Consider the following 15,639-nt stretch of genomic DNA (forward strand, 5'->3'; position numbering starts at 1 on the left):
TGAAACGAACTTGGTTAGATGGCATCACCGACTCAATGGACATGAGTTTGGGTGGACTCTGGGAGTTGGTGATGGACAGAGAGGCCTGGCATGCTGCGGTTCATGGGGTTGCAAAGAGTTGGACACGACTGAGCAACTGAACTGAACTGAAACTAACCATTATTTTCATCATTATTATTTGTATATAAAGAATTCCTTGGTGAGTCTGTGTGTGGTTGCACTTTCTGCCAAGTTTTCCTCTTCCTTTTATTTCAATTTGTTTTAAATTAAAGGATAATTGCTTTACAGTATTGTATTGTGAAATGAAGTGAAAGTCGCTCAGTCATGTCTTTGCGACCCCATGGACTATACAATCCATGGAATTCTCTAGGCCAGAATACTGGAGTGGGTAGCCTTTCCCTTCTCCAGGAGATCTTCCCAACCCGGGGATCAAACCCAGGTCTCCCGCATTTCAGGCAGATTCTTTACCAGCTGAGCCACAAAGGAAGCCCAAGAATACTGGAGTGGGTAGCCTAGCCCTTCTCTAGTGGATCTTTCTGACCCAGGAATTGAACCGGGGTCTCCTGCATTGCAGGCAGATTCTTTACCAACTGCGATATCAGGGGAGCCCCACAGTATTGTATTGATTTCTGCCAAACATCAACATGAATTAGCTATTTGAAGGCTGTGCCCCAGAGGTTCCCGGTGGCAATTTCTCAGCTTCGCAAATCTTCCTGTCCCTTCAGTTGGTTGCTTGGTCTTGGTCACTGAGAATACGGATACCACTGCACAGAAGTCCCCCCCCCCCCGCCCCCACTTCCAAACCTGCATCCTGCCCATGCTTTACCCATAATCTGTTCTCTGATTCCACACCTACTGCCAGCCGCCTTCTCTGCTTCTCCAAATGGCCAACATTCTGGGAAGATTGGTCTTCTCCCAGGGCATCCAGGCTCTGCCTGCTGCTGCTGCTGCTGCTGCTAAGTTGCTTCAGTCATGCCCAACTCTGTGCGACCCCATAGATGGCAGCCCACCAGGCTCCTCCATCCCTGGGATTCTCCAGGCAAGAATACTGGAGTGGGTTGCCATTTCCTTCTCCAATGCATGCATGCATGCTAAGTTGATTCAGTTGTGTCCAACTCTGTGCGACCCTATGGACAGCAGCCCACCAGACTCCTCTGTCCACGAGATTCTCTAGACAAGATACTGGGTGGGTTGCCATTTCCTTCTCCAGGCTCTTCCTACCCCCTTCCTAAAACCATTTGGTGGCATTTCAGGGGGCTCTGCAGAGCTCTGGTCCTTTCTGTCTCAGCGTAGAAAGAATTCAGAGAAAGACAAAGTGATTGGTAAGAAATGGTGTATTAGAATAAGATGCTTGTGAGGCTTACACATGGGTGGGTAAGAGGGTGCCGTGCCCTGAGAACTTAGTAGGCTACAGTTTTATAATCAAAGGAAAAGTGTGGAAGGGGAAAAGATCACTTTCTTCCTCATTCTTGAGTAGATGTCATGCTTTCATCATCAGCTTTTCCTCCAGGTTGGGCAGGGGAGTTTTCTTGCCCCTACATGGTTAAGCCAGGACTGTCATGACACTATAAAAAATTATTTCAAGTCTCAGTACAATGAGAGTCTTTACTTTGAAATGTCATCTTTCCACAAATTATTGTTTTTTATGTGTGCAGAGACCATGTCTTCAGTTCAGTTCAGTTACTCAGTCGTGTCTGACTCTTTGCAACCCCATGAGTCACAGCACGCCAGGCCTCCCTGTCCATCACCAACTCCCGGAGTTTACCCAAACTCATGTCCATCGAGTCAGTGATGCCATCCAACCATCTCATCCTCTGTCGTTCCCTTCTCCTCCTGCCCCCAATCCTACCAAGCATTAGGGTCTTTTCTAATGAGTCAACTCTTCGCATGAGGTGGCCAAAGTATTGGAGTTTCACCTTCAACACTAGTCCTTCCAATGAACACCCAGGACTGATCTCCTTTAGGATGGATTGATTGGATCTCCTTGCAGTCCAAGGGAGTCTCAAGAGTCTTCTCCAACACCACAGTTCAAAAGCATCAATTCTTCAGCGCTCAGCTTTCTTCACCGTCCAACTCTCACATCCATACATGACCACTGGAAAAACCATAGCCTTGCCTAGGCGGACAATTATTGGCAAAGTAATGTCTCTGCTTTTAAATATGCTATCTAGGTTGGTCATAACCTTCCTTCCAAGGAGTAAGCGTCTTTTAATTTCATAGCTGCAATCACCAGCAGTGATTTTGGAGCCCCAAAATATAAAGTCTGACACTGTTTCTACTGTTTCACCATCTATTTGCCATGAAGTGATGGGACCAGATGCCATGATCTTAGTTTTCTGAATGTTGAGCTTTAAGCCAACTTTTTCACGCTCCTCTTTTACTTTCATCAAGAGGCTCTTTAGTTCTTCTTCACTCTCTGCCATAAGGGTGCTGTCATCTGCATATCTGAGGTTATTGATATTTCTCCCAGCAATCTTGATTCCAGCTTATGTTTCTTCTAGCCCAGCGTTTCTCATGATGTACTCTGCATATAAGTTAAATAAGCAGGGTGACAATATACAGCCTTGACATTCTCCTTTTCCTATTTGGAACCAGTCTGTTGTTCCATGTCCAGTTCTAACTGTTGCTTCCTGACCTGCATACAGGTTTCTCAAGAGACAGGTCAGATGGTCTGGTATTCCCATCTCTTTCAGAATTTTCCACAGTTTATTGTGATCCACACAGTCAAAGGCTTTGGCATAGTCAATAAAGCAGAAATAGATGTCCTTCTGGAACTCTCTTGCTTTTTGGATGATCCAGCGGATGTTGGCAATTTGATCTCTGGTTCCTCTGCCTTTTCTAAAACCAGCTTGAACATCTGGAAGTTCATGGTTCATGTATTGCTGAAGCCTGGCTTGGAGAAATTTGAGCATTACTTTAGTAGCATGTGAGATGAGTGCAATTGTGTGGTAGTTTGAGCATTCTTTGGCATTGCCTTTCTTTGGTATTGGACCACGTCTTAGGGGTCAATTAACTTACTGAGCTCACCAGACAGGATGTGGGTCTCATGCTACCATTGTTTTTGTTTGGGGGCATGTCTCATACTTCTGCTGCGTGGGTTTGTTGCTAAGCAAGCCTGCTTGGGTTTGTGGTTAAGCAAACCTACTTTCTTGAGTGATTATTAACTTACAGAGGTCTCCCATATTGTTCCTACACGCAATCCCCTAGTGGGATTAACTATTTAATCACCTACTTTGTCCCTGTACTCTGTCCCTATCACGGCCACTCACACTTCCCAATGGCCTCCACGTGGCCATAAGCCATGGACACTATTAGTTCCTCTTCCATGACCCCTGAGCCATATTCAAACAGCTGACCACTCACATCCTCTTAAAGTTCTCCTGCCAAAGTTCACTCTCCCTGTTTTCTCTGAGTCAGTTTCCTTTGCCATTTTTCGTCCCCCACCTGTTCTTTTCTGGTTGAAGTTCCTTAGGAAGCTTTTTCTACACTCTCTTCGGTGAGTTACCTAATCCCATGATGTTAATTGTCGTTAACATATCTCCAGTCCAGACCACTTCTTGAGCATTGCTCTTATTTCCAAGTGCCTAAATTGTTTTAGCTACGAGTTCCGGGAAACAAACTCACTCAGAAGGACAATGCAGATAGTGGAGTGCAGTTTATTACACCGGCGGGCCCAAGGAAGAGTCTCCTCTTAGCCAAGGACCCCGACTAGTTTTTTGTGAAAACCTTATATACCCTAAGCGTACGTGCCTAAACCCACCTCCCCAAATTCCCTGAAACTAGTCTGAACAAAGGAAAAAGAAAGATACAGTTAAAGTTAACCAGTGGTTCATACGCCTTAAGCCTAGGCAGTTAACAGTGGACAATTATCAATAGCTTGTGGTAATACCCCAATAAGCATAATAGAATGTATGATTGTATTTGATTACACAGATAATTAGGGTATTCTTTTAGGCGATGGAGAGGCCTGGGGCTCTTCCTTCCGAGGTGGTCGTTTCCATAGATACTGGGCATATAGCTCAAAGTCCACAGTCCGGCCCAAGATGGAGTACTGCATTCAAGATAGAGCCTTTTCTGTTTCCTCCTTCAAAGTGACATTTGCACTTGGATGTCACACAAGCATGTCAGCCACACACTTCCAAAAGAGAATTCTTTATTTCCTCCCATCCCCAAATCTGCTGCTTTGAGTCTTCTCCAGCTCAGTGAATGATGGTTGCCATTAATTAGACACCAAGGATTTGCCAGGCATCGCCCCAGACCTTTGATGTACATTCTGCCTAGGCTAAGAATCATATGAGAGAATGGTAACCACCATCCATTGATGGATAGAGAAACAGACCCAGAGGTTAAGTAACTTGCCCTGGGCCACGGAGGCAAAACCAGGGTTGGCACCCAGGTTTCTGATGCTAACATCCTTACTCTTCCCACTCTGTTCATGCCTTTTCAAATCAGGCTCTTGTCTGAGTGTTTGGAGACCATCTTCATCCTTAGGTACCTGCAGGACCACCACCTTGCATAACTCCAGGGGGATATTGACAGTGTCACCTGTGTGAATGGAGCTCCTTGGAGCCATGTGGTGACAGCCATTCACATAAACTAGAAGGGAAGTTCAGCCCCTGGAACTTGACAGGTGGTGGCCATGGACATTGTCACTCTGGCTTCTTTGGTCCCCTCCCATCTCACCCGATACCATTCTTTTTTAAAAACATATTTATTTTTAACTGGAGGATAATTGCTTCACAATCTTGTGTTGACTTCTGACATACATCAACATGTATCAGCCATAGGTATACATATGTCCCCCTCCTCTTGACCCTTCCTCTAACTTCCCACCCCAACCCACCCTTTCTAGGCTGACCCCATTCTGACTCCTCTCTTCCACCCCACCCACACCACCCCAGAGGGCTCCCCTGGCTAAAGCCCGGCACTATCAGACTCTGTGGGCACAGAGATGGGCCAGCTGTGGCCCCAGAGTGTAAGGAGTGTGTCAGGCAGGGTTCTCCGGAGAGACAGAGCCAAGAGGATGTATATCTAGATAGATAGGTAGATATTGACAGAAAAAGACAGAGAGCTTTTAAGGAACTAACTCACATGATCATGGGGCTGGCAAGCCTCAGACCCATATGGCAAGTCCACAGGCTAGAAATTCTGGCAGGAATTGTTGTTGCAACCTTGGTCTGAAGGCTGGAAACTCAGGCAGAATTTCTATGTTGTCATCTTAATGCAGAATTTCTTCTCCTACGGGGCGCCCTAGTCTTAAGGCCTTCAGCTCATTGGCTGAGGCTCACCCACATTATGGAGGCCCGTTTGCTTTACTACTTAAACTCAATTGATTGTAAATGTGCGTGGGTGCTCAGTTGCTTCCGTCATGTCTGACTCTTTGCGACCCCACGGGCTATAGCCCACCAGCCTTCTCTGTCCATAGGACTCTCCAGGCAAGTATACTGGAGTGGGTTGCCATGCCCTCCTCCAGGGGATCTTCCCGACCCAGGGATTCATCTCCTGAGTCTCCTGCTTTGCAGACAGATTCTTTACCGCTGAGCCCCCAGGGAAGCCCTGTTAAACGTGAGTCATACCTAAAAACTACCAGCAACAGCTTGCCTGCTCTCTGAGTGTCTAACCACACAACTAGAAGTTGTGGCTTTGCCGAGCTGACACATAAAATGAACCCTCAGGAAGAGGTCGAAGTCACGGGTGGGGATGCAGATGAAGGAACCGTCAGCAGTTCAGTACCGTCTGGCTCCTGCAAGGCTAATGGAACAAGCTCGGGGAGGCACAGGACGAAGTGACTCAGACTTTCCAGAAGGAACAGACAGCAGGATAGGTGAGCCTGGAAGGTGAGACAAAGACAAGAGGGGAGGCAGTCCAGCCCAGGGTCCAGCCTAAGAGATAGCAAGAGGGACCTGAACGTGGAGGTCCAGTGGGCGGCATGTCCCTGGGTGTGTGCTGGTCAGACACAGCTGGGTCCCACGGTGGAGGGCCTCCAGTCGACATTGTCAGGCAGCTCACATTACTTCAAACTCAGAGCCCATTAATGAGTAAGAACTGCTTATTCTTCCAGAACTGTAGTTTTTAGTCTTCTTGGCTCCTTGACACCCTAAGGGCTTCATTCTTCAAAAAAATGGTTTTCTCTTTCATTTGAAGACATTCTAAAAGCTTGCTTTTCCAATTGTAGAAGTGATTGGTTTCTGTTTGTTTTAGTGCAGAAAATTAGAAAACGTAGGAAAGCAAATCAGATAAACATCGGCTGAGATATCACAGCCGAGTGGTAATTGCTGTTACTTTATGCTGCTTGTAGGAAGTCTGCTTTCTCTGCACAGAATTATGTCATGAGTCACTCGATAATCTCTGCAGCCTATCACCTGCTGTGGTCCGTCCCTGCTGGGCCAGGCCTCTTACCTTGCATACGCCCATTGAGAAGTCCATATGCTCCTCCTAAACTGTCTCTTCTCCCAGAATGTAAGCTCCATTAGGGCAGGGTGAGGTCTGCTTTGCTCAAGATTTCATTCCCGTAACCTAGATACTTAGTGTTCAAGTGTTAGTCGCTCAGTCATGTCGTACTCTTTGTAGCCGACCAGGCTCCTCTGCCCATGGAATTCTTCAAGCAAGAATACTGGAGTGGATTGCCATTTCCCTTCTCCAAGGGGTCTTCCCAATCCAGGGATTGAACGTGGGTTCCCTGCATTGCAGGTACATTCTTAACTATCTGAGCCACCAAGGAACCCCTAGATGCTAGGAGCTTAATGAATACTTATTGTTCATTAAGTTTAATAAATAATTTAATGTGTAAACATTTTTGTTTTACATTTAATTTTAAATTTAAAAACACAAGGGTGTAGTTTAAGTACAGTAAAGGATCCACATTACCAACATCCGTTGGATCATCGAAAAAGCAAGAGAGTTGCAGAAAAAAATCTATTTCTGCTTTATTGATAATGCCAAAGCCTTTGACTGTGTGGATCACAACAAACTGTGGAAAATTCTTAAGAGATAGGAATACCAGACCACCTGACCTGCCTCTTGAGAAATCTGTATGCAGGTCAGGAAGCAACAGTTAGAACTGGACATGGAACAACAGCCTGGTTCCAAATTGGGAAAGGAGAACGTCAAGGCTACATATAGTCACCTTGCTTATTTAATTTATATGCAGAGAACATCATGAGAAACGCTGGGCTGGAAGAAGCACAAGCTGGAATCAAGATTGCCGGGAGAAATATCAATAACCTCAGATATGCAGATGACACTACCCTTACGGCAGAAAGTGAAGAATTAAAGAGCCTCTTGATGAAAGTGAAAGAGGAGAGTGAAAAAGTTGGCTTACAACTCAACATTCAGAAAACTAAGATCACGGAATCCAGTCCCATCATTTCATGGCAAATAGATGCGGAAACAGTAATAAACTATTTCTTTGGGCTCCAAAATCACTGCAGATGGTGACTGCAGACATGAAATTAAAAGATGCTTGCTCCTTGGAAGAAAAGTTATGACCAATCTAGACAGCATATTAAAAAGCAGAGACATTACTTTGCCAGCAAAGGTCTGTCTAGTCAAAGCTATGGTTTTTCCAGTAGTCATGTATGGATGTGAGAGGTGGACTATAAAGAAAGCTGAGCACCAAAGAACTGATGCTTTTGAACTGTGGTGTTGGAGAAGACTCTTGAGAGTCCACTGGACTGCAAGGAGATCCAACCAGTCCATCCTAAAGGAAATCAATCCTGAATATTCATCAGAAGGACTGATGCTAAAGCTGAAACTCCAATACTTGGGCCATTGGATGTGAAGAACTGAGTCTATAGAAAAGACCCTGATGCTGGGAAAGATTGAAGGCGGGAGGAGAAGGGGATGACAGAGGATGAGATGGTTGGATGGCATCACTGACTCGACGGACATGAGTTTGAGTAGGATCCGTGAGTTGGTGATGGACAGGGAGGCCTGGCGTGCTGCAGTCCATGGGGTCACAAAGAGTCTGATGCAACTGAGCAACTGATCTGAACTGAACTTAAAGGATCCACCTGCCAATGCCCAAGACATGGGTTTGATCCCTGGATTGGGAAGATGCCCTGGAGAAGCAAATGGCAACCCATTCACAGAGGAGCTTGATGGGCTACAGTCCATAGAGTCATAAAGTATCAGACATGACTTAGTGACTGAAAAACAAGTACACTTATTTTTAATGTTGACTAGTGTATCTTTCTTTATATATCTTCCTCATCTTGTCAAAAAGACTGTATTATCAACATTTCCCAATGATATTAGGTATTCTTTAACATAAGCTTCCAGCACATGAATGTACCAAAATTTAAACTTTCCTCTTAGATATTTTGTCCTATTGTGAAGACCATTTTTCTACCATGAAAAATGTTGCAATGATCATCTCAGGCTTAAATCTTTGTACATTTTAATTACTGCTTTAGGCTAACTATAAATGGAGTCATTGGGCCAAAGGACTGAAATACTTTTACAGCTCTAGAAACATATTTTCAAACTCCAGAAAAGCTGTAGAGTTTTCCAGTTCTTTTGTGCTCGGGATTCGGGTTACAGTTGTGCTGCGGGTGTGTGTGCTAAGTCACTTCAGTCGTGTCTGACTCTTTGTGACCCCATGGACTGTAGCCTGCCAGGCTCCTCTGTCCATGGGATTCTCCAGGCAAGAATACTGGAGCAGTTTGCTGTGCCCTCCTCCAGGGGATCTTCCTGACCCAGGGACTGAACTGCTTCTCTTATGCTTCCTGCACTGGAAGGCGGGTTCTTTACCTCTAGCACCACCTGGGAAGCTCCTACAATTGTGCTAAATGTTTGGTAATTGTTTCAATTTGACAGGCGATATTGCACTTCGTTTGAATTTATGCTACTTTCATTTTCACATCTTGAGGACGGAAAGTCTAGGGTTTCCAAAACACGCCCCATTGTAAGAGGAACCTTAGGAATGAGGATGTCCTGGGGAGGGGCCAGTACTTAATCAGCGACGTGGCAGGGGTGGGAAAACACAGAAGTGGTCCACCCCACCCATCTCATAAATGGAGAAACAGGCCAGAGAGGAACAGAGGCACCCAGGGCTCTGGGGGAGCTGGGCCCCCCACCCTGGCTTCCTCACCAGGGCCTCCTCTCCTGGGTTCCTCATCTGTGACAGCCAGCGTCTGTATAACCACTTCTTCCTTTTTTCTCCTTTTCAGGAACAAAAAAAGCCCAGTCCAAAAGCTGACAACGAACCATGGAGCTCAGGGAAAAGGACTCAGCAGATAACAAAGGAAGCTACTTGGAGAAAAACAAACTGGTCAGTCCTGGTTCCCTTATGTCTCCCTGTAGGAGTGTCCAGGTGACCCCGAGGTGGTCCCTCCTGGGGGGAGGTGGCGAGGGCGCTAAGCACTGAAGGATGAGCAAAGTTAGGGGCACTGGTAAATGGCATGTGCGTGGAGGAGTGTATGAGTATCAGGACAGGCCCAGCATACCCAGGAATGCTGGGTTATGACCACATCCTTCTTTTATTTATTTATTTTTATTCACGTATTTTTTTCACAAGGAAGGAGTTTATTTTCACACGGAAAGATCAGGTGAAGGCAGCCAGTGTACAATGCAGTAGAGAGACAAACTCCCTTGCTTTTTACTGCACCACTGTAGATGTCAAGCTGCTGCTGCTGCTGCTAAGTCGCGTCAGTCGTGTCCGACTCTGTGCGACCCCCATAGACGGCAGCCCAGCAGGCTCCTCTGTCCCTGGGATTCTCCAGGCAAGAACACTGGAGTGGGTTGCCATTTCCTTCTCCAATGCATGAAAGTGAAAAGTGAAAGTGAAGTCGCTCAGTCGTGTCAGACCCTTAGTGACCCCATGGACTGCAGCCTGCCAGGCTCCTCCGTCCATGGGGTTTCCAGGCAAGAGTACTGGAGTGGGGTGCCATTGCCTGCTCCACACATCCTTCTTTTAAAAAATTGTTTTGTAAAAATTGAAGTATCGTTGATTCACGATGTTGTGCTAATTTTTGCTCTACAGCAAAGTGATTCAGTTATGCACAGAGACACAGTTTTAAAAATATTCTTTTCTAAGAGAGACACAGATGTAGAGGACAAACGTGTGGATACCAAGGGGAGAAGAGGTGGTGGGATGAACTGGGAGATTGGGATTGACATACACACACTGTGAGGTCTCAGTTCAGTTCAGCCTCTCAGTCGTGTCCGACTCTTTGCCACCCCACAGACCGCAGCACGCCGGGCTTCCCTGTCCAACACCAGCTCTAGAGACATATTTTCAAACTCCAGAAAAGCTGTATAGTTTCCCACTTCTTTTGTGCTAGGGATTCGAGTTACAACTCTATTGCGTGTGTGCGTGCTAAGTCACTTCAGTCATGTCTGACTCTTTGAGACCCCATGGACTATAGCCTGCCAAGGCTCCTCTGTCCTTGGAACCCTCCAGGTAAGAATCCTGGAGAGGGTAGACATTTCCTTCTCCAGAGGATCTTCCTGACCCAGGGATTGATCGAACTCAGGTCTCCTGAATCGCAGGTGGATGCTTTACTGTCTGAGCCACTAGGGAAGCCCCGGCCACCTCCTTGATAGAGTGAATTGCCTTAGGACGTGCCTGAGAGCATGGGCCACAAACCACGTGGCTGGGGGGCTGGCGTCAGATTTGGAGATGGGCGAATCCAGGTTCTCCCTGAACTTCTGTTCTTCCCTATGACGTCAGCCTAGCAGCTCCTCCTGAGCCTGGTGGGCGGGCAGAGCCGTGTAGATGTGTCTTGGGAGATGGTTAACGGGGAGCCCCGGTTAGCTGTCATCTGGTTCACAGAGCCTCACCAGATGGTGCTCATCACAGAGGTGTGGCACTCAAGCGGGGAAACTGGTCTTAGCAATGGTCCAGCTGCACCCCACTGGCCCTGGCCCTTTTCTTTGCTGCTGTGAACACTGACATGAGGTTGGGGGCAGGGGGACCCCGGGGGGATCTTTCTACAGGGAGTACTCACCGTGTTCTTTGCTGAGAAAAGGATAAGAACAAGAGCACTGGGTCAAGAAATAGCTCATTGGGGGACAGGGGGATGTGAAGAACAATGAGGAATATTCATTGTGTGCCTGCTGTAGACTGGGCGCTGTTTTAGGTTCCAGGGTTTTTAGTGTTCTCCATGCACAAACTCCCGGAGAAGGCAATGGCACCCCACTCCAGTACTCTTGCCTGGAAAATCCCATGGATGGAGGAGCCTGGTGGGCTGTGGTCCATGGGGTCGCTAAGAGTTGGACACGACTGAGCGACTTCACTTTCACTTTTCACTTTCATGCATTGGAGAAGGCAATGGCAACCCACTCCAGTGTTCCTGCCTGGAGAATCCCAGGGATGGCGGAGCCTGGTGGGCTGCCATCTATGGGGTCGCACAAAGTTGGACACGACTGAAGTGACTTAGCAGCAGCAGCATGCACAAACTCCTCAAATCTTAGCAAGTCTAAGAGGTGGTGGCACCATCATCAGGCCCATTTGACAGATGAGGACACCGTGCCAGAGAGGCCAAGAAACTTGCCCAAGAGCTCACAGGTTGTCAGAAGTGGGGCTGAGACCCAAAGCCAGGTAGTCCTTCGGGCACCACTGTCTGGGGGTTAACCCGCTGAGCTGGGGCAAGCAGAGAGAGCAGCTCTCATCACGTTCATTGAGGCTTTCAAAAGAATGGAGCTCTCTGTTTTCTCACCTTCAGATGCTCTGGGGTGCCCCCTGGGAATCCACGGTCCCCCATGTGTCTGAAGGAAGAAAGTACAGTTAACCCCAAGGCCAGGCTTTCTAAATAGGCGAGCCCAGCCTGGAACTTGAGCCAGGACAGTTGGGCTCCCTTCTCAGGTGTAGGAGGTCACTGCTCACCTCTGGGCTGGTTTGTGGGAGGGCTGTGGGGGACGACTGACAGACAGTCAGTTCCACCAATAAGAGGAACTCTTCAGGCTAAGCACAGCCTCCAGGCTGCACAACAAAAGGGAGAAGTGACTTCCTGCAAGTTTCTTCTGTTCCACTGAGAGGTGTCCAGTCAGGTTCCTGGGAGAGCCCCTCCTGCAGCACAGGGTCAGGGCAGCTGCTGGAAGGCTGTCCCCACCCTCCACTCCCTCCACACCACCCCTCACCCGCCACCCCACCTCCAGTCTGCACCCCGCCTGGGTGCTTGGGCCTTTAGTGTTTTCTAACATCATGGAGGACATGGAACAATCTTAAATGACAAAGGCAGGTCACTGACCCAATGTGAGTTTTAGCAAGATCAGGGAGATCCCCCCTGTTAAAGATGAGGAGACCAGGGTGGATACATGGAAAGGCCTGAGTCAAGGAGTGGGTGGAGGAGGAAATGAGATGATGAATAAGACTCCCCACAGGATGGCAGAGCAGGTTCCTCTCTGCACAGTGAAGCAGCCATGCTGCCCCTCCCACACTTTAGGCCCCAACTCACTCAATTATTTTGCTTCTCCCCACACCCCAGGGCATCCATGTCTGCAGGACTGGCTCTGCCCTCTCAGGCCAGGTCCTTTTCTGCCTGCATTATTCCCCTGGCTTACTCATCCTGTAAGAGTCAGCTCTGGAATCACCTCTTCCAGGAAGTCTTCCAGGATCAGCCCCAGGCAGAATCAACCTTAATGTAAATTTTTTTTTTTCCGGGTGAGAGAGTTCTTTGTTTTGCATAGAATGGTGGGGAGGATCCAGAGGAGAGTTTTAACTCCAGGCTTTTTTGAGCCAAGTAACTTTCCTTCACTCCATGCCTCTGTATCCTCACCCGTAAAATCAACATTAATACGTACTGATCCAAGGAGTCTGTGGGAGAATTCCCAGAAAGGGCTGAGAACAGATGTCTGGCCCGTAGCTTTTAGCGAGAACCCAGCTGCTGCTGCTGGCAGCTTAGCCTGGCTTTGCTTTTTACCTTGGAGATGAGTCAGAGACTGGCCAGATTCTGCTAAAATCACAGGGTTGTAGCTGTTAACAGCACCTGCGAAGGACGTTAGGTCTGCATTGCACAGATATCTTGCAGCCCGAGAAAGGGGGCAGTCGTGCGGCTGAGGGTGGAGGGAAGACAGACGGCAAACTGAGCTCCCTGGACTGGCCACGCCCCCCTGGACCGGACCTGAACGGGAGCCCCTCCTGGACGGCTGGCATCCTTACCCTGAGAATCCTCTCCGGGGAAGAGGACAGCCCACCTGCGTCCTGCGGGCCCCTGGCTGTGCCCCCGAGCGCCAGCTCTGACGTGCTTTGCTCTCCTTTCCCAGGACTGGTCCTGCTCGTTGATCGTGGCTTCTCTCGTGGGCGCCTTCGGCTCCTCCTTCCTCTACGGGTACAACCTCTCGGTGGTGAACGCCCCGACTCCGGTGAGTGCCCCCCGGCCGCGAAAGGAGCCCGCCAGAGGGCGCTGCAGCCACGAGGAAAACCGGGTGTTACCACCGAGGCTTGGATGGTACCCGCTTCTGCAAACCTTTGCGGGCCGGTTCTGTGCCAGACTCCGGCTGGACACTGGGATGAGGGAAGGGACAGAGAGAGTGAGAGCAGCCCCCGCGCTCGAGGGGGAGGTGGGAGATACAGGAACAGTGGATGATGGCACTGCGTGGGTCAGTTCCTTGCTCCTGGAGGGTCCTGGAAAAGTGTAGGAAAAGGAGAGGGGTCAGGGGAGGTCCCAGGGTCCAGATCCTAAGAGTCTTATTCCGGGGCAAGGAACACGGAATCTGAGGCTCATGGACGGATCTTAGGCATAGAAACATTTCCCTGATCTGTTTTTTTTTTCTTTTTCTTGTCTGTGTTTATGCCTTTTAATCACAGCTAGAGGTCACTTGGGTATCTGTTGGTTTAAGATGCATCGCTGGCTGTTGTTTTTTTCTGAAATCAGGTCATTAGGTGCGGTTCCCCAGGCCCTCCTAACACCACTCTGCTGGTTTGCACATGAAAGTTTGGTTTGCACCCACCTAGGCTGTTAGGTTTAGGTTCTGTCTATTCCTGGAGGTGCCGGCTTCTACTTGACCAACCCCCATCCCTGGGGTAAAATGGATGGGTCAAGGGTGGTGGGACAGGAAGACTTCCTGGAGGAGGTGATATCAGAGCTGCAACTTGACTGTGGAGCAAAGGCACAGAAGCCTGAGATATGAAACATTTGCAGAAATGCAGGTCTGATATGGTTGGAGCCCAGGATGTATTTTGGCAAGTGTAAGGGCATGAGCTAAAGAGACAGATAGAGTGCACGCTATGGACTTTGCTGGGTGTTTGTAAGGCTTCTCCTTGTTTGGGGGCCTAGCATGCTGTGTGCAAAACACAGGGGAAGGCCAAATCAGTGACTCTCAAAGGGATCCCAGGAGCCCTGACTTTGCAGACATGCCTCGGGGATCCAGCCTCCATCTGTGCAGAAAAGCACCATTTTTTCACTCTGTTAACCCTTTTATGTTTGGGGTTCTGTCAGTTCATTTGAAAAATTGATTCTGATACTAAAAATGGTTTGAAAAACCAGGAGGACTAGTGGCTTCTCCGAACACTGGCAGCAATCAATGGCTTTGATTTTGTCATTGTGATGTCATCCTGAGATGGGGTCTGATTTGCCCATATTTGTCTTTAAGAGCATTGGGAATTTGTACTCTTTTATTTACCTGGGCTTCCCAGGTGATGGAGTGGTAAAGAATCCACCTGCCAATGCAGGAGATGCAGGAGACTCAGGTTCTACCCCTGGGTCTGGAAGGTCCCCTGGAGAAAGAAATGGCTACCCACTCCAGTATTCTTGCCTGGAAAATTCCATGGATAGAGGCTCCTGGAAGGCTACAGTCCATGGGGCTGCAAAGAGTCTGACATGACTAGGCACACAATTTGTTTATTTATTTGGCTGTGGTAAAGAATCTGGCTATCAATGCAGTAGACACAGGTTCGATATCTGGGTTGGGAAGATACCCTAGAGGAGGAAATGGCACCCCACTCCAGTATTCTTGCGTGGAGAATCCCTTGGACAGAGGAGTGTGGCAGGTTACAGTCCATGAGGTCACAAAGAGTCGGACACAACTGAGCATGCATGCTTGCATATTTTATGTATACAATGGATATCATACAAAAGTATATTCTAAACATAAAAATACTGAAAAGAAAGTTTGTTAAATGAGAGAATGAGAAAGAAAAAATAAATGAGAACTTTGGTTTGCCAAGGGGGTCTAATTTATTGCCCCTACTGCCAAGCCACATAAACTAGGATTTAGTTGAAACAACGCCAGCCTCCACAAAAATAACAGTGAGTGGTCTGACTTTTATAATGAATGAGTCACCTTTCCAATGATTTCTGAGTTGGTGACATTTGTTCTTTTCTTGGGAGGGGATACAGAAGCTCACCCCCCTGCCCCACCCTACTGTCAGTATTTAAGCCCAGGGCTTCAGCAGAACAATTAATTTGACTCATCATACATTTCCCAGCAGCAATGGTGTAGTTTATCATTTTCCTCTCCCCAGTCTTTCCCTAAGGGCAGGTCAACACGCGGTGATAAGGAGTAAAATCATCACCTCTCTCTCCAAGAGCAGAGCCATCCCAATTAGCGGCAGATGTTAGATGCAGGCCCAGGCAAAGATGCGAATGAGCCAGCAGACAGAGAGGCAGAAGCGAGTTGTGGTCCTTTCCATTAATCCCACCCCGGGCTCCACTGTTCTGGAAGCCCCTATGCTCTCAGAAAAGCAGGGCACATCGT

The 15,639-nt window shown here is 48.1% G+C and overlaps 1 protein-coding gene across 4 annotated transcripts in view; it reads left to right on the forward strand.

Annotated features, from left to right (window-relative positions):
- Positions 1 to 8,911: 8,911 nt before the first annotated feature.
- The window catches only part of SLC2A9 (solute carrier family 2 member 9), a 203,679-nt gene continuing 196,951 nt past the window's right edge, over positions 8,912 to 15,639 (forward strand). For all 4 annotated transcript variants that reach the window (XR_014053398.1, XM_081489056.1, XM_081489147.1 and 1 more), the window contains exons 1-2: positions 8,912 to 9,271; positions 13,207 to 13,305. Coding sequence is in view for 3 of the 4 variants with exons in the window: in XM_081489056.1 (XP_081345182.1) it covers positions 9,209 to 9,271; positions 13,207 to 13,305 (162 nt within the window). In the remaining variant the exon portion in view is untranslated. The remainder of the gene's footprint in view (positions 9,272 to 13,206; positions 13,306 to 15,639) is intronic.

This window comes from Giraffa tippelskirchi, chromosome 1 (assembly GCF_054371585.1).
Source record: "Giraffa tippelskirchi isolate mGirTip1 chromosome 1, T2T-mGirTip1v1.2.pri, whole genome shotgun sequence".
Lineage (NCBI taxonomy): Eukaryota > Metazoa > Chordata > Mammalia > Artiodactyla > Giraffidae > Giraffa > Giraffa tippelskirchi.